Below are 25,807 nucleotides of genomic sequence, written 5' to 3'. Positions count from 1 at the left end.
ATGATGAAATAATGACATTAAAATTACTTGAGCTTTTTAATGGAAATAACAAAGCTAAAAATAGTGAACATTCCATTGCCAAAACATTGAAAATATTCCATTGTCTCGGTCAGGGCCACATAGGAAAATAGGAAATTACTAAATATTTCAATTGTGTATATTACTTAGTTTTATTTGATGACTTTAGACTTTAGAACAGGCACAATGGATTATGCTTAGTGTAGTTAATTGCCATGTTTCTTTGCTGAACTTGGTTGAATATTTGCTTAATGAAAACTACAACTCCCTTCAGCCCAGCGTCCCATATAGTTCTTGACTGAATTTATCTCATGAATTATTTGATTTCTCTCTAGAGAAATGGCACGTTTGGCTCACAAAAACAACTAAATGGAATTCAAGTAATTGATCAGACGTTGGTCAATTGGTTGTTTAATAACCGGAAAAAACTGTCATTTGGTTAATCACTCAGCACTCCACGCCAGGGAAAAGTAGTTTCTCTGAGAAATGTCCTATTTGAGTCATAAAATGAAAGCCATAGGGTACTCTGACTGTGTGCTGCTGTTGTGGACTGTGGTGTCAGGAGTGATATTCTTTGGATGGAGTGGGGTGGTGACCACAGGTGGCCTTCGTTGACTCCCTCTCTCCTGAGGATCCCAGCATGGCTCCACTGGCGCTGGTGCTTTGGGACTTGGATGTGAGGATCTTGGGGAGGTCTGGTCAGACCTATCTGATGAGGGGAATGTGCTGTTGTGTACTGGGTCTGGTTACTGACCTCGTGCTGAGTCTGTGTGGAATTCTGGAGGTTCACTATGAGAAGCTGTGGTACTGCCGACGAGGGGATGTGAGGGTTGTAGTAGGCCCCAGTTGTTCTCTTTGAGTGTGGATGTTGCTATAGCAATTCTATGACTGCTGACATAAGTCAACAGTGGCTGAGCATGGTGGTGCAGTGACGGGAAGATAAGAGATACCAGTGCAGTCTGGGATAGGAGGAGGATGTGCTTTCAAAGGAACTGTGTGGCTTATAATAAGAATCCACTTCCTCCTGTACCTCCCCCACACATACACATTCAGAAACACACACACACACACACTCGCTCTGATACACGCCCACTCGGGGACACACACTCACACACACACACACACACACACACACACACACACAAAGGCCTAATCTAATTCAGCTCAGCCTACAGTGTGGTAACCAGGCCCATTTGAATAGGCAGTTTCTTCTAAAAGAGGCGAACACTGTACACTACTATCTGGTATGCATGTGGATAGCTACAACAGAAGCAACTCAAACTAAGCACCGCCACCTTTATTGGGGGAGCAATCATCTATGTATGTATATTGTGTGCTTACACTTTGTAAATATCACTGTGAAAAGAGTATGGCATACAAATTGCTTGTGAGCAGAATTCATGTGAGGGTAGACAGTTCCTGTCTAGACTTTGAGAAAGACAAGTGGGTCAAACCATCAGTCAGATGTCATACCTGTCTCTGGCCTCTTCCATACAAACACAAGCACAGACGACAGAGTGCTCCAGTAGTCTTCTGGTCAGCGGTCCCATTTGCAAGCAACTATGTGCCTTAAGCTAGGCCTTGGCAACACAACAATGTGGTACAGTAAGTGCTGTATGTGTCCCTTTGATAACTCGGCACACATTTCTCATCCATATGTAAGTGTTAAGAGGAGCCACCACCACAAGTATGTCTCAGCCTTGCAGCCACTACTCAATTTGCCTCACCTGACCCCTTAGCGTGCCCAACCACACTGGGTCTGAGGAGGCTTGTGGTAAGGAAGGTACTGGCTGACACATGACCACCCTCCCCCCAACCTCCAAATCCTCCGCACCAACTGTGACTGCCAATCTCCACAGACTGATCCCGGTGTACCCGTCTCCTCTGAAATGTTTGCGAATGGAATGCTTTGATCAGGCAAGAGTGGCACACCATCGCAAGCCACACAGCCGCAGGCTAAAGGGTGTGGTCTGCTGCCTGGCTGCAACTTGGGTGTGGCTACTTCGCCATCTCAGGAACCAACCGGCTGCCAGGATACTAAACAGTATTTAGGCTAAGGCTGGGATTTAAGAATAAGCCTTTCCAGTTGTGAATTTTAATTTCAGGAGTCACATCCAAACCACCTTGTTCTCCTACATCTTGTATGACTCATTTGCTTGGAATCAGACGACTCCTAGCCATGTTGCGATATTGGCAAAAAAAAGGGAAAGGTGGATGCGTTCCAGGGAGTCCAGATGTTTTCCTCAGAGCAGGCTTTTCCAGTGGGTGACTAACGCCTTGGTTCGAGCCCCTGCCGTGTTTCAACTTGAAGAGTCCCATGGAGGTCGTCCTAGCATCCATCCGTGGCTTTGATTATCCCTGGAATAGTGGGAAAGTCCACACTCGGTCTGCAGTGATAGAACAAATCCCATAAGAGAACACCTTTGAATGCCCTTCAGTAATCGCTTAAACCCAAGTAGTTGACTCGCCTCACGCTAAAATACAGCCCTATCTGATGAAAGCAAGAAACCTGGCATAATTGGGTAATTCAGGCTAAATTTATATACCTTGTTTCCAGTACATACAAACCAGTTCAGCATATTGTCAACCATACAGAGGAGACATGATGTACGTTGGCATGCTTGGCATGTTTAAATTAGGTGGCTGGCATACAGTGCTTGAATGAGCATGACCCTCCTAAACTAAAGTTGTTGTATGATGTTTGAGAGAGTGACAGGTGGGCAAAGCATGAGCATTTTTTAAATGCACCCTGAGCTGAAAGAGCCTGACAGCACCACCCTGCAGCCTTCATGGTTTCCCATGGGTGATGTCACCATGGCCACATCGAGAGAGAAAAACATCTCCCCCCAAATCCCTTGTGGGCAAAACAGGCTCGCCGCCACACACTAAGCGGCGCAAATCCAGCGTCGGCTGCCTTTCTTTTGAACATGGCCCAGAGCCATTCCGGGTGGTGTCTGTCTGCATAGCTGAACTGGGATGACCCCCAAACTCCTAGACACGGCGCTACACTGTCCGACTGTCTGACTGTCCAAGGCTGGAGGGAGGGAGGAGGGAGGATTCTCCCGTAAAAACCCATTGGCCTTGCAAACTCCTCGACCATCCAACTTCCACAGAGTGTGTAGGAGTCTTACTGCTGCTGCCGCCCTCCACCACACCCTTATCCCTGCTCAATTGCAGAAGGATGTTGTACACAACCCAATAACAGAATTCACTAGGAAGTAACATCCCGGCCAGTCCGGAAAATATATTCTATCCAGTATAGGCAATTAGAGGATTTCATATGTGAAAACAAACATAAGTGGCTGAAACCATCGTTTGTCATTGTCAGTCATTCTCTGAACTCCTTCATTTTGCAATTCATTCTTCCCTGTGGCTACAGCTGTGTCAAGGTGAGGCGGTGTGTGCTGGCGACAGTTAGGTCATACAGTGGGGGGTGTCATTCTCTTTGTTTATGGAACACAGCAAGGGTCAAAGGTGAACCAGGTGTGAGTGGAAAACAGATGGGACCGGAAAACATGCACGAAGTTTGGCTTGGGTCACAGCAGAGACCCAGAGTTCAACCTACACACAGACTAATCCAAAACAATAGAAAAAGTTGAAAAACAACCCTTTGAAGTTAATAGTGCATTTCTTTCCAGAAAAGGGCAAATATTTTGTTTCAACCATAAAAACATTCTCACCATCAGCTTTTACAAATGTCCTGATATAACCTCTACTAGTGTGTGTGCACTAACAGGTTTGTTATGTGGATGTATTCACAGGCCTTAGGTGTCGGGAACAAACATTTTATAGACCAGGAACATTCGTAGGGGCCATTAAATACTACAGAACAGTAAATGTTCTTATAAACCGTAAACAATATTGAGGACCATAAACATTGCATCACTTGCATTGTAGACCTGGTTATCTGTGAATTGAGCTGAAACAACAGGAAGCAATCTCAGGAATTCATGATACTGGGACGACTTTATCTGCCCATTTAGCTGAAAAGACAACAGGTTGGCTAATTGAAAAGCATGCAAAAATAACCAGAAAAATCTACAAAGAAATCTACAATTATTTCATACCAAAACGAAGGAAGAATCAATGGAAGATTGTGTGATTTCCAAAGCCAAGGTAAGAGGGTGGTGGAGATGGAGGGAAGAAGTATTTACCTCGTTTGTGAAGCCATCCCTCCTTCACAATGACTACTTCACCCATGGTGGCCTGCGGAGGAATGGGGGTAAGGGGGAGGTTCTGTCCACTGAGGGGGTCCCACAGAAGGAGAAGACACTCTGGTCCCCTTCACTCAAATCAGAAGAGGTCTAGTGCTGGGGCAGGTTTCAGCCAGCACTGGTTACCTATTGGAGTAAGACAAAGAGACAGGGCATCCTAGTTCAAATCCAGCCAATTACACATTATTCAATGCTGCAAATATTAACACATCAAAGGCAGTGGGAAAGCAACATTAAGAGACAAAGAAACAAGGACTACAGATGGCAAACAAGGACTACAAATGGTAATCCGTTAATATTCCAGAAAAATAGCTATACAATTACAAAGCAATTACTAAATCACTATGTAACAAACTACAATGTTAGAGTAATTACAGTTTTACTACACATGAATAAGGACACATTTATGTAGTGTTGCCACATATCTGTACTTTCTGTAGTGTTGCACCGTACTGAACAAGTGTCTGGTATTTGTTAGTAGAAGAACGGACCCTTACTCTGACACAGAACGTACCAAGACACAGAACTATGCCGACCCTTTAGCAGCTGTCAAATCATTCTACCTTGTTATGGCTACTACCCCCACTTATCCCTCCATATCTATCAACTGTGGAAATATTGCTTCAAAATTGTCCCTTGGATATACAGTGGGGAGAACAAGTATTTGATACACTGCCGATTTTGCAGGTTTTCCTACTTACAAAGCATGTAGAGGTCTGTAATTTTTATCATAGGTACACTTCAACTGTGAGAGACGGAATATAAAACAAAAATCCAGAAAATCACATTGTATGATTTTTAAGTAATTAATTTGCATTTTATTGCATGACATAAGTATTTGATACATCAGAAAAGCAGAACTTAATATTTGGTAAAGAAACCTTTGTTTGCAATTACAGAGATCATACCTTTCCTGTAGGTCTTGACCAGGTTTGCGCACACTGCAGCAGGGATTTTGGCCCACTCCTCCTTACAGACCTTCTCCAGATCCTTCAGGTTTCGGGGCTGTCGCTGGGCAATACGGACTTTCAGCTCCCTCCAAATATTTTCTATTGTGTTCAGGTCTGGAGACTGGCTAGGCCACTCCAGGACCTTGAGATGCTTCTTACGGAGCCACTCCTTAGTTGCCCTGGCTGTGTGTTTCGGGTCGTTGTCATGCTGGAAGACCCAGCCACGACCCATCTTCAATGCTCTTACTGAGGGAAGGAGGTTGTTGGCCAAGATCTCGCGATACATGGCCCCATCCATCCTCCCCTCAATACGGTGCAGTCGTTCTGTCCCCTTTGCAGAAAAGCATCCCCAAAGAATGATGTTTCCACCTCCATGCTTCACGGTTGGGATGGTGTTCTTGGGGTTGTACTCATCCTTCTTCTTCCTCCAAACACGGCGAGTCTCATCAGACCACATGACCTTCTCCCATTCCTCGTCTGGATCATCCAGATGGTCATTGGCAAACTTCAGACGGGCCTGGACATGCGCTGGCTTGAGCAGGGGGACCTTGCGTGCGCTGCAGGATTTTAATCCATGACGGCGTAGTGTGTTACTAATGGTTTTCTTTGAGACTGTGGTCCCAGCTCTCCTCAGGTCATTGACCAGGTCCTGCCGTGTAGTTCTGGGCTGATCCCTCAACTTCCTCATGATCATTGATGCCCCACGAGGTGAGATCTTGCATGGAGCCCCAGACCGAGGGTGATTGACCGTCATCTTGAACTTCTTCCATTTTCAAATAATTGCGCCAACAGTTGTTGCCTTCTCACCAAGCTGCTTGCCTATTGTCCTGTAGGCCATCCCAGCCTTGTGCAGGTCTACAATTTTATCCCTGATGTCCTTACACAGCTCTCTGGTCTTGGCCATTGTGGAGAGGTTGGAGTCTGTTTGATTGAGTGTGTGGACAGGTGTCTTTTATACAGTTAACGAGTTCAAACAGGTGCAGTTAATACAGGTAATGAGTGGAGAACAGGAGGGCTTCTTAAAGAAAAACTAACAGGTCTGTGAGAGCCGGAATTCTTACTGGTTGGTAGGTGATCAAATACTTATGTCATGCAATAAAATGCAAATGAATTACTAAAAAATCATACAATGTGATTTACTGGATTTTTGTAAGTTGAAGTGCACCTATGATAAAAATTACAGACCTCTACATGCTTTGTAAGTAGGAAAACCTGCAAAATCGGCAGTGTATCAAATACTTGTTCTCCCCACTGTATAGCCTACTTTGTACAATGCCATATAGGATCATTTAATAATTTTAAATGATAATGCCCTCAAAGCCGGTGTTTGGAGGATATATAGGCACGGGTGTTATTAGGCCCGAGACGAAGTTGAGGGCCGGCAAACCGTGCCAATATATCCTCCAAACACCGGCTTCGAGGGCTTTATCACTTTTATACAACAAGTTACCAACATATTCAAATAATGATAGACATATTTTCATTAAAAACGTTATTTTTCTATACGTATTCATACTATTTAATCCTTCCACAAGATATAATCCTGACACCAATCTAGGGTTGCAACCCAAGCCGGCTGGTCGTTCGTTCTATCGGTTCGGTTGCCAGAGAAGCGACTCAGTCGTTAAGTCTTTTTGTTCTGTATCTATGGACGCGACGCAGTCGTTCATTCTAAATGTTCCATTGCCATTCTGTCTGGCAACATTCTTATCCCTTGCTTGCTAGCTAGCCAACTACAGCTAACTTACAGTCATGTCAAACAGTGCAGCCAGAACAGTAGCTGCATTTGCATTTGTTTAACATGTTTTCTAGTGACATTTATTTGGATGCATCCATAACAATGAGCTAATGAGGCGCGATTTCCCCTGGCATAGAAAATGTGCTCTCTCGTCAGGACACTGTTGTTCAGAGGAGCTAGCCAACAACACAGCTAACACAATCACTTCAAACTGAAGCTGGAAAGACTACAAACTAGCTGCACTTCATTTAGTTTGATATTGATATTTTTCAATTGACATTTCTTTGTATATATCCATAAAAATGATGCCAGCTGATTCAGGATTTCGGCTGAGAAAAGCTGCCTGCCTGTCTATCTCGTTCCGACACATTCATTACTATGGGACAGCAAATGTTGCAAATGTCAGAGAGACAGACAGCAAGGTTTATACAAATCTACAATGTTGAAAACTAAGTGTTAGTCTAAAATAAATGTGAGATAGCGTATAATTATAGTTTACAAATTGCCTGGCTGGGCTGGTGAGACAGTGGATTGCGCAGTCAGCTGGAACAGAGTAAATAGGCATTTTAACGTCATAGATTTAGCTGGTGGTAACTTGGGGAATAGACACCGGCTGGAATGCGGTTTTAACCAATCAGCATTCAGGATTAGAACCACCCGTTGTATAAAATAGAATAATAATCAAGATGGTTCCCAGGTTGGGTGTTCTGCTGTTGGACCAAACTAATCAGCTATTCAACCTGATCGCTCCTGGTGTATGAGGGAAATTTCAGATTTACATTGGTAGGCCTAACAATGATACTATTGTACCATAACTACACTATGATCACAATACCATGATTCATATTAGTGCTAGGCTAAAAAAATTAAGAGAACGGTTACTGAGCATTGTGGAGCTTTATTTGTGCTAATCCTCTGGTTGTTGAAATCCTGCCTCTGACTGCAACCCAATGATATTATAATAAATGACACCCCTGTTTATCAGGATGATATGACTAGGCATGAAAAGAGCTTATGAATGCACTGGCAGAAGATCTGTATGAAAGAGAGAGGGGTTAATGCAGGTTCACATTCTTTAATATGGCTTCAACAACAGACAGCAGGTGCTGTCTAGCACAGCAATATGCCAAGTGTTTCTACTGCTACTGTCAAACTCTGTATGGAAATGGATGCATTCCAGATATACATTTTCTGCACGTCTTTACAAATTACAGGACGGTTATAGCATGTTAATGTGGTTGCTGAGATGGTAAAGATGTCATCCAATGACTTCAAGGCACAGGGCTGGGGAAGGAAGCAGCAGTTCTGCAGACGAAGCCCAGACAGAACACCCCTCCCCTCCCCTCCCCACTGCACAACACTACATGCTCCATCTAGCAGTTAATTACATAAAACAACCTGAAACTGTCTTTACTATGCAGCTTAATGTTATCTACCTATCAAGTATCATTTCACCTGGGAAAAGAAATAACAGATGCCGACAGCAAACTGTTCAGAAGCCCAAAACAGACAGACATAAAAGACAGGAGCAAGTATGTTTACAAATGGCCATTCCGTCGACCGTAGCCCACCAGACTATTTGTTTCTGTGTAACTAACTAGCTGCTAGCCATGTTCTGATTTCTTCATTTGAAGACCTCTCCCCTGTATCACCCTCCAGGCCTATTTCAACCATTGTTGGCCACCGTATTATCTCCAGGGGAGCTCTCGTTAAACCATCAATACACGTGCTAAGTAACTGTCCAGTGAAAATTAACTTTTAAAAGTTCATATTCTGTTAACTCATACCCATATAATGTTGTTGACTCATCCTTTATGTGGCCAAAGCATAAATTGAAGAAGAAAAAAAACACACAAAATACACCTCAAACTTGTATCTCAAACAGACCATAAAGAAATGCTTGCTATTTCCTCATAAAGTATGATGTCATACTCCTGAGGAGGATGAGCTGGCCAATCAGCGGTCTATCAGAATAAATATTTTTTATGACCGGTATACGCCCACACCATTCTGTTGTTGGGGTATGCCCACACCATTCCAACACAGAAAAGCTGCTTTTTAACATACTTAATTACAGAAATGTTGGGAAGGAAAACTATTTCACGCATATTGTAAGTAATTATAAGTCATATTTCATAGAAATCTGGAAACACTGGACAGTTACTTTAATAATTTGTCTTAATACTTAATACAGTTATTTCTTATCAAGAGGGGAAAAGAAAATATCCGTGAACTGTCCACATCTAAAATGTGTAACTAAATCAAGCAAACATGAGATCAACGGATCTGCTGTTTACTCTTGTGGGTTTTTGGTTGCAAGCAAGGCTGCTTAAAAGGCTGTAATCTCCCGTTGGTAGAGTTTTAAGAAATCCTGCGCTATAGCAAGGTGGTTGCAATTGGCCAGTCAAATCTAACTAGTTAGGCTACCCCACAGTAACAACAACAAAAAGGTGAACTGCAAAATATTAGAAAATGTACACATGGTATTCTCTAGCCCTGGGAGGGCTTCGATCTGAGCAGTACAAAGGGGCAAGCCAAGGGTCAAGAGGTTGTGTGTATGTAATGTCTCCTGTAATGAGTTGTCTGTACGAGAGAGAACACAAACTCGGAGGGGTTCACCAGGAGGTCGTACACTGCTCCCAGAGAGGCATGTTTTGTCTGCGTTGAGGCAAACACGAAGTTACAGACCTTGCAGTGACCTTTGTTGCTTTGCTGCCTTGCAGTACATGGAGTCCCACTGTCAAACCACACTCAGGTTGCACAGCACAGAAAGAATGCTGACAGGACTAAGCAGAGGTTTAGGTGAGGAAGCCAGGAAGGGGGGAGAATGCGAGACAGTTCTTTTTCATTGCTTAGACTTTGTGGGAAGCTGTCCGTCAACATAAACGCACATTTCCATAGGATGTCCCAACACAGCTTGCCACACTATCAGTCAGACTACATCTGTGTGATGTTTTAAGGCGCACTAGACATACGTAGTCTCTCCCGAGTGGCGCAGTGGTCTAAGGCACTGCATCGCAGTGCTAGCTGTGCCACTAGAGATCCTGGTTCAAATCCAGGCTCTGTCGCAGCCGGCCGCGACCGGGAGACCCATGGGGCGGCGTACAATTGGCCCATGGTAGGGGAGGGAATTGCCAGCAGGGATGTAGAGCATGGCGTTTGCAACACCAGGTTTGTGGGTTTGATTACCATGGGGGGCCAGTATGAAAAAAATAAAAATACTAAAAATAATGTATGCACTCACTAACTGTAAGTCGCTCTGGATAAGAGCGTCTACTAAATGATTTCACATGTCATGTTTTTTCACCCAGATTGGGATGTACAGTGTAATGAATCTCAGACGGACCTATAGGCAGACCAGAGGAATTACTTTGAGATGATCAATTGATGATAACTTCAAAGGAACTGGGGGGGTTCAGCAAGGGCCCTATTGACTGGGACTAGCCAATGAGAACAGAGGCGGTAAAAGGTAGACCAAGTCCAGAGAAAAATCCTGCCTGCCCCAGCATACACCCCTCTTCCTCTTTCTTTGCTCCTTGCTACACACGCATGAGTAATCGAGTACTCCAGTACTCAAACAGACCTCAAAACTCGATATTTAACCAGAGATGTAAAAAAAAAAAATGTACATGTGCATTTGCGAGACACAAGAACAAAGACACCAAGCCATGCATCCCACAGTTCTGCTACCTAAAAGCCTTTACCCCTCCATATCTCACTCAATTGCGTTACACACGCGTGCTGGAGTGCGCCTACAAAAATAAATGCCTATAAAAACGCATCTAACTGATGGGATGACAAAAGTTTTATCACAAATTTAAAATGGACTGAAGTAGCGAAATATGTGTTCCAATTTTCCGCATACGCTTTGAACACACCGACTGCATCATTGCGCAAAATAGAACGCAGCATCATCTAGACCAGGGGTGTCAAACGTACGGCCCGCGGGCCGGATCAGGCCCGCAAACGGGTTTAATCCGGCCCGCGAGATGATTTTTAATTTTTTTTTTTTTTATTATTATTATTTTTATTTATTTTTGTAAAGTATAAAGTATTTTTCAATAAAATAAACTGCTGTTCCAATTGCGTCCACTGGATGGCGCAATAGCAATTGTGTTAAGCAAGCAAACTGTTTATACCGGGGCAGAGCAAGTAGGTCAAGCACGTGCAGCCAATGAGCTACTTTGTTTTGCCCGCGATATTTATTACGGCTTCTACTTTTAACATTATGTGCTTTGGCACCCTCATTGCCCCAATATGTCTCTGTCAAAAAAGAGAAAAGTGGACGCAGAGTGCAGAGTGTTCCAAGAAAAATGGTCATCCTATTTAATCACGGAATTGAATGGGAAAGCTGTATGTTTGGTGTGTTCAGAGCATGTTGCAGTGCTGAAAGAATATAACCTTCGTCGCCACTATGTGAGTCTTCATGCCGACAAATATGACAACTTTCAAGGACAGCGGAGATGAGAGAAGGTGAATGAACTGTTGGCGGGTCTGAAGAAACAGCAGTCTGTGTTTACTCACAGCCGAGACATCAGTGACGCTGCAGTGAAAGCTAGCTACCTCATTGCTAATGAAATCGCAGTGGCTTCAAAACCATTTAGTGAGGGTGAATTTGTAAAAACATGCATGATGAAGGCAGCGGAGATTGTGTGCCCTGAAAAGCGGCAGGCTTTTGCAAAGATCAGCCTGACAAGAAACACAGTTGCAGACAGGATTTCCGATCTTTCAGTGGATTTGGACAGCCAGTTGAAGCAAAAAGTAAAGTCATTTATTGCGTTTTCGGTTGCAATTGATGAAAGCACGGACATTACAGATGTTGCACAACTGGCAATTTTTTCATCCGCGGAGTTGATGACACATTGACCATCACCGAGGAGTTCGTGGAGTTGGTGCCGATGACAGATACAACGACAGCAGCTGATATTTTTACCGCACTCGTCGGTGCGCTGGACAGGGTCGGAGTGGACTGGTCCCGCGCTGTCAGCCTGGCTACAGATGGTGCGCCCTCAATGATCGGGAAAAAAGCAGGCGTTGTGACAAAGTTCAGAGAGAAAGTGCAATCTGCAAATGGAGGACGTGATTTTTTGACTTTTCACTATATTTTGCACCAGGAGGCTTTGTGTTGCAAGTCATTAAAGATGGATAACGTCATGAAGGTGGTCATCCAAACTGTTAATTTCATCCGATCCAGAAGCCTGAATCACCGTCAGTTTGACAGCCTTCTCAGAGAGAAAGACCACATCTATGGCCTGCCATACCACACTGAGGTAAGATGGTTAAGCCGAGGTGCTGTGCTGAGGCGTTTCTTTGATTTACGAGAAGAAATTGAACAGTTCATGGAAGAAAAGGGCAAACCAGTGTTAGAATTTCATTCCGCAGAATGGATGCCGGACCTTGCATTTATGGTGGATGTTACAGAGCACCTGAATAACTTGAACAAACAGCTGCAAGGGCGCAACAAAGTTGTCACGCAGTATTATGACAGCATACGTTCTTTCAAGTTGAAGCTGTCATTGTGGGAGACGCAACTTGCCGGTGATGATGCAGCTCACTTCCCCTGTCTGAAAAATGTGTGCATGACCCAACATGTGGCAGACATGAAGCGGTTCAAAGATAAAATAACGGGACTGTTACGGGAGTTTGAGCAATGCTTTCAGATTTATGTTTATATGTTTTTATGTTGATGTGCTATTGTTTTTAATTGATTTTATTTTATTTGTATATTTAACCTATTCTTGACTCTGTGGTTCTTGCACTTGTTTGGGGAACAGGATTTCATTATTTTTATCTACATTTCTGCCTGAGAAATGACACCCTGATATAGTTCTGTGATCTGTGAAACAGTTCTGTTAATCACTGAGGCATTGTGTGTTTGTGTGTTCTTTTTCTTTAGAATTTTCAAATAAACTTGACGTGTTTTATGATTAATAGTGATGTTGTGCTTGGACACACTGTCCTCAGGCTCCAGCTTTATGTTGTATGTTGATCGTATTAAAACAAAGAAAACAATCTGAAGTTGTTGTTTTTAAGTTATATATACCATGATTTTTCCGGTCCGGCCCACTTGGGAATAGATTTTCCTCCATGTGGCCCCTGAGCTAAAATGAGTTTGACACCCCTGATCTAGACCCATGGGGCGGCGCACAATTGGCCCAGCGTCGTCCAGGGTAGGGGAGGGAATGGCCGGCAGGGATGTAGCTCAGTTGGTAGAGCATGGCGTTTGCAACGCCAGGGTTGTGGGTTCGATACCCACGGGGGGTCAGTATGAAAAAAATAAAAAAAATAATGTATGCACTCACTAACTGTAAGTCGCTCTGGATAAGAGCGTCTGCTAAATGACGTAAATGTGTGCAACAAAAGTTCAACGTTCACCTTCTGGTACCATTTCTGTCAACCCGTTTAAGCATTCAGTTTGACGCATAGTTCGATAAATCCAATGTATGCACCACACAGAACGCACTGCAACTGCCTCTGCAACGCTGCAAGGCACACGCAGCGTTCCATCGGAAATTAATGTACTTCTGGTGTACGAAAACACAATGACACAGTCGGTGTGTTTGAAGCGTTAGGCTACTTTGCGGTTGTCACTAGTTACCACAGTCACAAAATCAAAGTCGCTATATCATAAAAACTAATGGAAACACTTTTTTTGTCTTCATATAAGGTTAGGTATAAGGTTAGCAGTGTGGTTAAGGGTTATGTTTAAAATCTGATTTTAAAAAGAGAAATTGTAGAAACAGGCGGGGTTTATGATTTATGACTTTGTGGCTGTGGTTACTAGTGACGACCCTACTTTGCAAACTGCTAGTGCCATTTAGAATTGGTTAGCCTAGGCTATAACCCACCTAAATAGAGTCAGGTTCCAGACTGAAAATATGCAAAAACATTATCTTGATAAAAGACAAAGATCATATTTTCATCTGAGTCATTAAGCATAGGCCTACTCACAAAACAGATGTATTGGCCATAATTCATCCCATGTCGTGTTCAATATGGAATTGTTAATCCATTTAGAAAATTACAAAGAACCAAATAAACCAAATCAAACATCTGTTTATCGAAAGGAAAACCAATTTTGGTTTCTAACCCTGGAAAATGTGTCTTTCAACTCGCCAAATTGAGCCCAGTTTCAAATTATCACTCTTTGAGAATAACTGTTCCAGAGGTGAGATGTGCATCACTTGTGTTATATTTTATTCTGTTATATTGTATTTTTTACTATAAAATGTGTCTTGACTGTGATAAGGGCTCGGGAAATAAGAGCATCTTGTCTGCTAAATTAACACAACAAGGCTATGCCATTGCACAGCCATAGGCTTCTACAAACAAGCAGCACACTGCTGAGGTTGAAATTATCAAAGCTTCATGATTATTTGAATTAGCTGTGTAGTGCTAGTGCCAAAAAAAAAAAAAGTGCACTTCGGGTGCCCAAGACCGAGTTTGGGAAACCCTAGCATGTATATAAATTCATCCCAAAAAATTCCAGTGTTCTAAAAATAGCTTTTATTTATTATTAGAGTACTCAAAAAAAAATATGCAAGTACTCGAACAGTTAAAAAAGGTCAAATGCCCATCCCTAATGTCTGGCTCCTCGAAAAATTAAGTAAGCTTTATGCAACATTTTTGAGTGCGGACCCATCACACCTTTTTGCTTATCTGAATTCACAGGTTTTACGCACCACCCAAACTTCTGGGAGAGCGTGAAAGTCCCCTTTTGATTTCCTTGGTATGCACAGAAAGAGAACACGGTGTTCCTGTGAACGAGATAAATGTTTAACAACATCCCTCTTGCCCATGTGTTTAACTACCCTGCCCCAATGTGCGGCACACACACACACACACACACGTATTATGCCAGCAGAAGCACATGGATGCACACAAAACAGCTAACACTAAATCATCCAACCACAGACATACAAAACATGTAAGAAACAGAAACACTCACTCCTCTCACACCTGTCAACAGCATGCAGTCCAACACATGGGAGCACATATAAACATGTGCAGTAAACAAATTCTCACAACAACACCTGTAGTCTGATACAAATGGTCATGTCATACACACACAAAACCAGACAAATAACTCTGACAAATGCTACCATACCAAAATCACACAAAAATGTATCATACATGCAACACACATGAATGCACACACATGAACGCACACACATGTCCCTTAGGACCTCACACTGACATCTCCTCCTGGTTCAGGCACACTGCTGCAGCCCAGAGTGCTCCTCCCTCCCAAAGACGCCTGCTCGTCCGTCCGCCCGCCCGCCCACCCCGCCACTGCTGCCGGCTGGCTGCGGAGTGGAAAAGAGACTTGGCCCATGGCCAAAACACTCGCTCCCTCACACACACACACTCCCTCACTGCAGCACTCGAATGAACCCAACGTCCTCACAGCTGGTCACGTGGCCAAGCCAGAGAGGGAGGGGAGGAGAGAAGGAAGAAAGAAGGAGAAAGAGTAGGAGCGAAAGAAAGACCGATACAGCGGGATGGAGGGAGAAGGAGAGGGAGGAATAGGAAAGGAGGGAGGGGAAGAAAGAGGGAAAGAGAGGCCCCTTAGGGCTGCCACCGCCACTCCTCCCGCCCGCCTAGTTCGACATTTGTGGCCTCGGCATGGTGGAGTGTGCACCACGCGCCCCAGTGTCAGGGAGCCAGGGAAGCTGCTGCAGAGAAGAGAGAGGGAGTGTATAAAAGACAGCAAGAAAGTGGATGGACTCTTCTTCATGCCACGCAGCTGCACATCCACAACTGGGATTTGGGGGATGTCAGTGGACATGCCTTATCATTAATTAACATGTGGAGTAGCAGGGTTTTATGATGAATAGGGTGCATCCCAGCAGCGGCTTTCAAAGTACAGGCGGTGTTGGCCATTTGAAAAGGATGATAGCAGGCATTAAACCTGCAGTTTTGTCAATGGATTGAGTTAACAGCACACACAGTCTGCCAGGCCAGAACCTGCAGACGGTAGATGCTGTGCCTGAGCCAGTGGGTGCAGTGCAAAGGCTGAGGGAGGACTTTTGGGTGGAATCACCCCTAGTCCTAACGACTCATACATGTAGCAGCTGTTTCTGCCAGGTACAGTTCCTAACAGGTAGAGTTCCCCAGGTACATTCCACAAAATGGGTGAAATGATGCAAATACAAGAGTCAGCCGAGTTGCCCATGCTAGACCTACTATTTTGTTTGCTGTTCTGTTCAGTTACCAACCAGGTGACCACTGACCATGTTTGCTAATGATCCCTTACCTTCCACTACACAATATTCTAAAGAAAGACCCCCAATCCTGTGTCGTGCAACTTTTTTCAGATTGACTGTTGTTTCCAATCATGTCTGGCAACTGTAAATAACTTGTCAGTATCAATTGAGACAGAAACGTGACAAAAGTTACTCATGCAATGAGTGTGGAGGTCATTTCTGTTAAGAGTTGTTTAAAAGAGACTGTCAATATCCTCACATTCAGCAGGCTGTCAATAACCTTTGCGTTAATTGCTAATGTTTAGAACAGGCTGAGAAAAAGGGAACAATGAGTGGGTGAGCAGCATAGAAGGAGCATTTACAGGAACCAAATATAAAACTAATTTCCAGATCCATTCCTTGAATTCTAATGACTTCAGACAGGGTGGTTTGCCTCTGAATTACAGCTTTTAGAGTGTTGTTTGTTTTTATGTTAGGTAACTAAGCAACCACCACCCCCCTTGCTTTCGAATGGACCACCTTGAGTGAGTCGCCACATTTTTCTGACGAGCATGAAGATGGGAAAGAGTGCTTATTTATTTTATTTATTAGTGTACAGCATCTTTTCCCTCCTTAGAAGAGGAATACCCTGTAAAACATAAGTATATGAAGTACACTCAGCTCAGTTAAGAGAGACTATTACTGGGTGTAACAACTGGGCTGGCACTGTATGTATGACTGGATGTTTGTGCGTGAGAAAGAGTTAAAAAGAGACTGACTATGGATTGCAAACAGAAGTGTCTGTTGTAAGGTGGTTGTGGCTAGTTCATTCATAAACCTGTGAGAAGTAGCCATGATCAGACATTTCTTCTAGACCTTATCTGTCTAGACAGAAAATTGGGTTGTAAGACTCAAATGCTGACATGCTGTTTGACTGATATCCTTCATGCTGCCCCACTCCTTGACCTCTGATGGGATTCCAAGGGTTATCTTCCCCAAACACACAGAGACAGTGAAATGCTTGTGAGGGTTGTAAGAGGTGAGGGTGGACCCCTTGGTAGAACGTCATTAGATCTGGAGGTTGTGTGTGTATGTGTGCAGTTGACACGAGGACTCCTCTTGTCATTTGTCTGATAGTACATCTGGACCTCTTGGCTCGCTGACCGGCACAATACGCTTGTCTGTGCTACAGCGGCAGATTCCAGACACATTCCTCATATTCAGGCAACAACCGCTGGCAATTGTGTTTACATCCACAGTGCAAACAGTTCATACTATTGCTTACTTCAAAAGGTTGTCACAGTCTTTCTCTTACAGACTCTCACGCTCTCCATCCTCTGGTATGTTTTTTCAGTCTTTGTATTATGTTTTAGGTCTCCTATTCCTCAAAACAACCGCAGGCACACACATTATATGTGAGATGTTCCCAACCATCTAATTTTTGGCTTAAAAATTATTTATCTGCCATGTTTAGCAACAACTGGGAGTACTGACCATGATCAAACAAAGATATTGGCATTTAGTAGAGAACTGTTCCCAACTGCAATGGATTATTTGCATGGCAATGTTTAAAGCCTCAATATGTTGCCCCTCCCTCCTCCGAAAAACTGTCAGTGGTACCCTGGCATCACCACAAATCTGCCTTGAATCATGTCTGACCTTCTTGTTAGTGTGTGCTCTCCCTCTCCTCAAGATAATCCACACACACCATATTTTAGGAGCATGTCTAAGAGGAGATAGCAGTTGTGTGAGAGACAACATGTGTGTGGTGTCTGATTTAATAATAATTTGTGTGGTTATGTAAAACATTGCATGTTATTCATTTTGCTCACGAGAACCCTGCCCTTGGCTTGGACATTGGTATCAAAAGATTCTGAGGTGGGTCCCAGAGGAAAGCCTAGCTACATTTTCACCGGTCACTTTGCCAGTGTAAGGATTTTACAGTCCTTATGAAGAGCATTTTTCTGTGATGTAATTGTAGTGTTTTGAGAGGTATTTTTGCTGTAGGCATAATTTCCGCTAAATTATTCCTGGAGATTGAAAATGAATAGTAGCCTCCGCCCATCACAATTTCTTTTTAAATGCTTCAACACAAACACGCAATCTCACTATCTCCTAAACATTCTATATTTTGTTCTCTGGTGATTATTTTACTTCATCCCCTGTGGCAAAATCCATCATTAAGAATAGGCAGATGCACTGTAAATCTGACAGTTTAACATCACATAATATTTGTAAATGGCATGTCATGACACAAATCTATCGCACAAAGATAATGTGAAATCAAGATTTTTTTAAATGCAGTAAGATAGGTAATTTAGAACTTCATACAGTGGTTGCTTTTCATGAAATTTATTTTGTAATCGAATCACCGTTTGAATACAATGTTTCAGGTTTGATACACGAGTAGCCTAACGTGGATACAATGTTTCCACGCTATAACGCAATAAGTGGGGGGCCATTGTTACAGTACGTTTACAGCACACGTGTTAGCCTTCTGCAAAAAAAGCAGGTTCCCTTATTGTCTATGGTTAGCCTACAACGTAGAAAGTATATAAATGGAACAACCTTCAAGTCCCGCTCAGTTATTTCAGGTTCATCAATAAAATAATTTACAAGACAATAGTGAGTGAATAGGCTGAGCATCACCAAAGAACAAAAAGATGTTGGGGAAACTTATTGGACTTGTCACTAATTACACTGTACGGCGGATTTACACTCCTTGCTGTGGCCAAATGATGCCAAGCGTCATAAAGCCAATTTACTACCAACGCAACAATTCATGACAGATAATTGCCTTTAGCTTCCCGAGCACCGTACGCGATACCTAAAAAATACGATTTTACAGTGATTATTTGTGGGCTCTTCGTAAATATAATGTAAGAAATGTAATACCGTGCATTACTCTGGAAATAGCTATGCGTCACAAAACTACACATTACACACAGTCGGCTAAGTGTAACAATATCCCGAATTGTAAATATTTTTCGTCATATTTAGCTCGTTTTATTTACAGTTCTAGGCCTAGCAGAGCAGATAGGCTGAAGAAGATATCCGCATCCAACTGACTACAATGGGAACTACCCTTTCTGGCATGAATGAAGACTGAAACAACAAAATAAGAAATCAAACACAGTACTTTACCTTAACCAATTCAAATGTTAGTCCGGGCCATTGCTTGGACTCTTTGACAACTTATCAGCAGATATGTCCATGCGTTTTCTTGCTTAATGTATCCTCGTGCACTAGTAGTCTAGCCGTTCTCCCGTTAAACCAACCGAGCCTTATACATTTGAATCGCTCCTGGGTCCTAAAGCCGAGCGGAACCTGGACCGTAACCTCATTTGCCTTTTCACCCGTTTCAAGAGTTCAGCGTGTGCATTGCATTGAGTGTGTCACTCAAGATGCAAAATGCCACGTTTTCTGGGACTGTGTTGTTAAACTAGAACGTTATACGGGATGATGATACAATTGAGAATCACAGTTATTTTATTTGCCTTTAATCTGCAATTTAAAACGCAAGTGGATATTTTTCTGTTTATTGTAGGCCGAAACAACTTGCTTTGTATCTATCTAATGTACAGTACCAGTCAAAAGTTTGGACACACCTACTCATTCCAGGGTTTTTATTTATTTTAGCTATTTTCTACATTGTCAAATAATAGTGAAGACATCAACACTATGAAATAACCCATATATAATCATGTAGTAACCAAAAAAGGGTTAAACAAATCAAAATATATTTTATATTTGAGATTCTTCAAATAGCCACCCTTTGTCTTGATGACAGCTTTGCACACTCTTGGCATTCTCTCAACCAGCTTCATGAGGTAGTCACCTGGAATGCATTTAAATTAACAGGTGTACCTTCTTAAAAGTTAATTTGTGGAATTTCTTTCCTTCTTAATGCATTTGAGCCAATCAGTTGTATTGTGACAAGGTAGGAGGGTATACAGACGATAGCCCTATTTGGTAAAAGACCAAGTCCATATTATGGCAAGAACAGCTCTAATAAGCAAAGAGAAACGACAGTCCATCAATACTTTAAGACATGAAGGTCAGTAAATCCGGAACATTTCAAGAACTTTGAAAGTTTCTTCAAGTGCAGTCGCAAAAACCATCAAGCGCTATGATGAAACTGGCTCTCATGAGGACCGCCACAGGAATGGAAGACCCAGAGTTACCTCTGCTGCAGAGGATAAGTTCATTAGAGTTACCAGCCTCAGAAATTGCAGCCCAAATAAATGCTTCACAGAGTTCAAGCAACAGACACATCTCCAACATCAACTGTTCAGAGGGGACTCTGTGAATCAGGCCTTCATGATCGAATTGCTGCAAAGAAACCACTACTAAAGGACACCAATAAGAAGAAGAGACCTGCTTTGGCCAAGAAACACAAGCAATTGACATTAGATAGGTGGAAATTTGTCCTTAGGTCTGGTGTCCAAATTGGAGATTTTTGGTTCCAACCTCCGTGTCTTTGTGAGACACGTTGTGGGTGAGCGGATGAACTCCACATGTGTATTTCCCACCGTAAAGCATGGAGGAGGAGGTGTTATGGTGTGGGGGTGCTTTGCTGGTGACACTGTTTGTGATTTATTTAAAATTCAAGGCACACTTAACCAGTATGGCTACCACAGCATTCTGCAGCGACACGCCATCCCATCTGTTTGGGCTTAGTGGGACTATCATTTGTTTTTCAACAGGACAATGACCCAACACACCTCAAGGCTGTGTAAAGGCTATTTTACTAAGAAGGAGAGTGATGAGTGCTGCATCAGATGACCTGGCCTCCCCAATCCCCCGACCTCATCCCAATTGAGATGGTTTGGGATAAGTCGGACTGCAGAGTGAAGGAAAAGCAGCCAACAAATGCTCAGCATATGTGGGAACTCCTTCAAGACTGTTAGAAAAGCATTCCAGGTGAAGCTAGTTGAGAGAATGCCAAGAATGTGCAAAGCTGTCATCAAGGCAAAGGGTGGCTATTTGAAGAATCTGTCACGGTTCACTACGACAGAACCCAGAAGCAGACCAGGACGAGGTGAGTTGAACGAAGGTGAGTATTTATTAACAGATTCAAATAAAATGCAGAGTAATCCAGGAGACGGAGCGGGCGGCGGAGATGAGTTGGTGGAGGTGAAGTGGCAGATCCAATGATGGCACGGCAGCCGCCGACAACCAGGCAGGGGTTGGGTGAAGGTCCCGGGAGAATGACTGTAGACAGAAAAACAACAAAACTAACGCTAGTAACTCAGAGGCTGATACGCTGACAAAACATACTCTTCATGGCTAACGATCCGGCAGGGAATGGATGTCAGGTCAGAGCTTATGAAGGGGTGATGATCAGGACCAGGTGTGCCGAAGCTGATGAGAAGCAGGTGCGGGTAATCGAGAGATCACCCGCCTAGCAACGTCGCCCGGCAACCGGACAGGGTGCGTTCAGGAACCTTCAGGAAACAGGAGATTCAGAGCAGAAAAACGGCAACACAGGCAGGAACAGACTCAGGACGCAGGGTTCATGACAGTACCCCCCCTCCGACGAACGCCACCGGGCAGACTACCCGGAGCGCCAGGATGGAGGCGGTAGAAGTTACGAAGGAGGTCAGCATCAAGGATCTGACGCCGAGGAATCCAACTCCTCTCCTCAGGACCATACCCCTCCCAGTCCACGAGATACTGGAAACCCCGGCCCCGCCGTCTGGAATCCATGATGCGGCGCACCGTGTAGACAGGACCTCCTCCGATCATCCGAGGAGGAGGAGGAGGAGGCGGCAACAGAGGGCTGAGGAGAACAGGCTTGAGGCAGGAGACATGGAAGGTGGGATGGACTCTGAGCGTACTAGGCAACTTGAGTCGATCCACAACAGGATTAATCACTCTCTCCACCACAAACGGACCAATGAACCTCGGCGACAGTTTCCTTGACTCAGTCCGCAGAGGAAGGTCCCGTGTAGCCAACCAGACCCTATCTCCGATGGCATAAGCGGGGGCTGGAATACGGCGACGATTCGCCTGGAGCTGATACCGGTCAGAAACTCTAAGGAGGGCCTTTCTGGCCCGATGCCAGGTCCGGTGGCAACGACGAATGTGGGCCTGGACAGAGGGAACCGAGAGATCCTTCTCCTGAGAAGGAAACAAGGGGGGTTGGTAGCCGTATAGGCACTGGAAGGGAGACATCCCAGTGGCAGAAGTAGGGAGAGTATTGTGGGCATACTCAACCCAAGGCAACTGAGAGACCCAAGAGGTGGGGTTGGAGGAAACAAGGCAGCGCAGCGTGGATTCCATCTTCTGGTTGGCTCTCTCCGCCTGTCCATTAGATTGGGGGTGAAATCCAGATGTGAGACTGACTGTAGCTCCACAATGGCCAAACAGAAGGATTTCCAGACCGCAGAGGTGAACTGAGGGCCATGGTCGGAAACTGTCACTGGGCAATCCGTGGACCCTGAAAACCTCCCTAACCAGGATCTTGGACGTCTCAGAGGCAGAGGGAAGCTTGGAGATGGGCACAAAGTGGGCGAACTTGCTGAATCTGTCCACAATAGTCAGAATGACCGTGTTCCCCTCAGAAGAGGGTAACCCAGTGACAAAGTCCAGGGCCAGATGCGACCATGGTCGCCGGGGGATCGGTAGTGGGTGAAGAAGTCCAGAGCTGGGCCGATTGGCACTCTTGTTCTGCGCACAAACTGGACAGGCAGCAACAAACCTCTGAGTATCTTCTCCCATGGCAGGCCACCAAAATCGTCTGCGTAGAAGCGCCATCGTCCAAGCCACGCCAGGGTGACAAGCCATCTTGCTGGCGTGGGACCATTGGAGGACAGCCGAACGGACCGACTCAGGCACAAACAACCGACCAGGTGGACCGTTACCGGGGCCGGGCTGCGTCCGAAGGGCCGCCATAACCTCCTCCTCAATCCTCCACATAACGGCTCCCACGACAAGGTTCCGGGGAAGAATCGTCTCAGTCTTGGCCCCACTCTCCTCCGTCTTGGAGAACATCCGGGACAAGGCGTCCGCCTTGCCGTTCTTAGACCCCGGTCGGAACGTCAAGGAAAAATTAAAGCGTCCAAAAAACAACGACCACCTGGCCTGACGGGAGTTGAGGCGTTTAGCCGATTGCACGTAAGCAAGATTCTTGTGGTCAGTCCAGACAACAAACGGTTGCTCCGCCCCCTCCAACCAGTGGCGCCACTCCTCCAAGGCAAGTTTCACCGCGAGGAGCTCCCGGTTACCCACATCGTAGTTCCTCTCCGCAGACGAAAGATGACGAGAGTAGTAGGTGCAGGGATGGAGTTTACCGTCAGTGGAGCATCGCTGGGACAGGATGGCGCCAACCCCCACATCAGACGCATCCACTTCAACGACAAACTGACGGGCAGTGTCAGGTTGAGAGAGAATCGGAGCGTTGGTGAATCGCCTCTTCAAATCCAGAAATGCTCGGTCTGCCTCAGGATTCCAACTGAAGGTTCTGGTACTAGAAGTCAGGGCAGTTAAAGGAGCGGCCACATGGCTGTAATCATGGATAAATCTACGATAGAAATTCGCAAACCCCAGAAACCTCTGGAGCTGCAATCTCGTACCGGGCTGGGCCCAATCCAGAACCGCCCTAACCTTCTCTTGGTCCATCCTAATCTCTCCCCTGGAGATGATGTACCCGAGGAAGTTCACACTTCTCGGCCTTCACAAACAGGCGATTCTCCAACAATCGCTGCAGAACCTGCTTGACATGCTGGACGTGGCTGGAAAGCTCCTTAGAGAAGATAAGAATGTCATCCAGGTAAACGAACACAAAAAGACCGATCATATCTCTCAGGACGTCATTCACCATACTCTGGAACACTGCTGGGGCATTGGTCAGTCCAAACGGCATCACCTGATACTCGAAATGACCCATCGGTGTATTGAAACCAGTCAACCACTCGTCCCCCTCTCTGATCCGGACCAGATGATATGCATTGCGTAGGTCCAGCTTGGTGAACACAGTAGCACCCTGTAAGGAGTCGAAAGCAGAGCTCATAAAGGGCAGGGGATACTTGTTCTTGACCGTGATATCATTCAACCCCCGATAATCAATACAAGGTCGAAGAGAGCCATCCTTTTTACTCACAAAGAAGAATCCTGCCCCCAGGGGTGATGACGAGGGACGAATGAGACCAGCAGCTAGGGACTCCTTTATGTAGGTCTCCAAAGCCTCACTTTCAGGTCGGGAGATGCTGTATAACCGTCCCTTGGGATAGGCAGCTCCAGGGAACAGGTTTATGGCACAATCATATGGTCGGTGGGGAGGGAGTGACAGATCCCTCTGCTTACTGAACACTTCCCCCAAATCGTGATATGTTTCGGGAACCAGGGACAAATCTGGGGGGTTAGCCTCAATGACCTGACTGGGAACAGAATGGGAACAGGCAGTCTTGAGGCAGTTAGCATGACAATCAATGCTCCAACTAGTTACCTTGCCAGTCACCCAATCGAACGTGGGATTGTGTTCTTTCAGCCAGGGGTAACCAAGGACCAGAGGAACATGGGGAGAAGGCAGAATGAAGAATGAGATAACCTCAGAATGATTCCCTGACAACAGCATCTTAACCGGTTCAGTCCTCATCGTGATACGTGCCAGACTACTGCCGTTCAGAGTGGTAGCTTCAATGGCTTCCGGTAATCGCTCCTTGGGAAGCCCCAGCTGTTCCACCACGTCGGCATCAATAAAGCTGCCATCGGCACCTGAATCGACGAAAGCGTTAATCGCTAAACTCTGATTCCTGTTCATGAGGGTAGCCAGGAAATGGGGTCTGACAGGGGTATTGAGAGGTTGAAACCGGCTCGCTAAAAGTCCTCCCAAACTTAGCGAGCCAGGCAGTTTGACGGCCACTGGGAACAAGTGGAGATGTAATGTCCCGAACTCCCACAGTAGAGGCAGCGGTTGGTCTCACGTCTATGTTGGCGCTCCTCCTTGGTTAACCCGTGCCGCCCCACTTGCATGGGTTCAGAATCTGGAGACAGGACCTCTCCACTAATCCCGTGTGGTGGACAATGATCGACGCGTTCTGGTCCACCTCCTGACCCGACTGGGAACCGAGAAGCTGATTGATTGGACGGGCCCCATTGCTTCTCCCTCCTTCTCTCTCGAACTCTGTTATCCACCCGAATAGACAAAGCTACCAAACTGTCCAGGTCACTAGGCTCTGGATAGGAGATCAACTCACCCTTGAGTTGCTCCGACAACCCCTGATAAAAGGCCGCTTGCAATGACTCTTCATTCCACCCACTCTCCACAGCCAATGTCCTGAATTCGATTACGAAGTCGGCAACTCTGCGAGCTCTTTGGCGAAGAGAAAACAGGCGCTTAGCTGCGTCCTTACCTCGGACTGGATGGTCAAACAGCTTCCTCATCTCTGCCGTGAACTCCTGGTATGACGCCGTGCAGGTGTCCTGTCGTTCCAATACGGCTGAAGCCCACTCCAGGGCTCTACCAAGCAGCAATTCAATGACAAAGGCTATCCTAGCCTTGTCTGTGGCGTAAGAGTGGGGCTGTAGATCGAACACTAATCCACACTGCATAAGAAAGGAACGGCATCTTCCCAAATCCCCTTCATACTTATCAGGCGTCAGAACCTTGGGCTCACGGAAGGGCACAGCTCCAGAAGCGGCAGGCGAGAGGGGTGAAACCGGTGGTTGATTCTCCACCGGCAAACTGAGCTGAGCCTG

At 45.1% G+C, this 25,807-nt stretch overlaps 1 protein-coding gene across 2 annotated transcripts in view; it reads right to left on the bottom strand.

The window, feature by feature from the left end:
- Positions 1–19,377, bottom strand: part of LOC121552196 (RAC-alpha serine/threonine-protein kinase) — a 37,595-nt gene extending 18,218 nt beyond the window's left edge. For both annotated transcript variants that reach the window (XM_041864924.2, XM_041864925.2), the window contains exons 1-2: positions 19,250–19,377; positions 4,173–4,358 (exon numbers count right to left, since the gene is read on the bottom strand). In XM_041864924.2, coding sequence (XP_041720858.1) covers positions 4,173–4,218 — 46 coding nt within the window. In that variant the 5' untranslated portion in view covers positions 4,219–4,358; positions 19,250–19,377. The remainder of the gene's footprint in view (positions 1–4,172; positions 4,359–19,249) is intronic.
- Between the last annotated feature and the right edge of the window lie 6,430 nt (positions 19,378–25,807).

The sequence above is a fragment of the Coregonus clupeaformis genome, chromosome 36 (genome assembly GCF_020615455.1).
Source record: "Coregonus clupeaformis isolate EN_2021a chromosome 36, ASM2061545v1, whole genome shotgun sequence".
NCBI lineage: Eukaryota > Metazoa > Chordata > Actinopteri > Salmoniformes > Salmonidae > Coregonus > Coregonus clupeaformis.
This window is presented reverse-complemented; position numbering and strand designations above follow the sequence as displayed.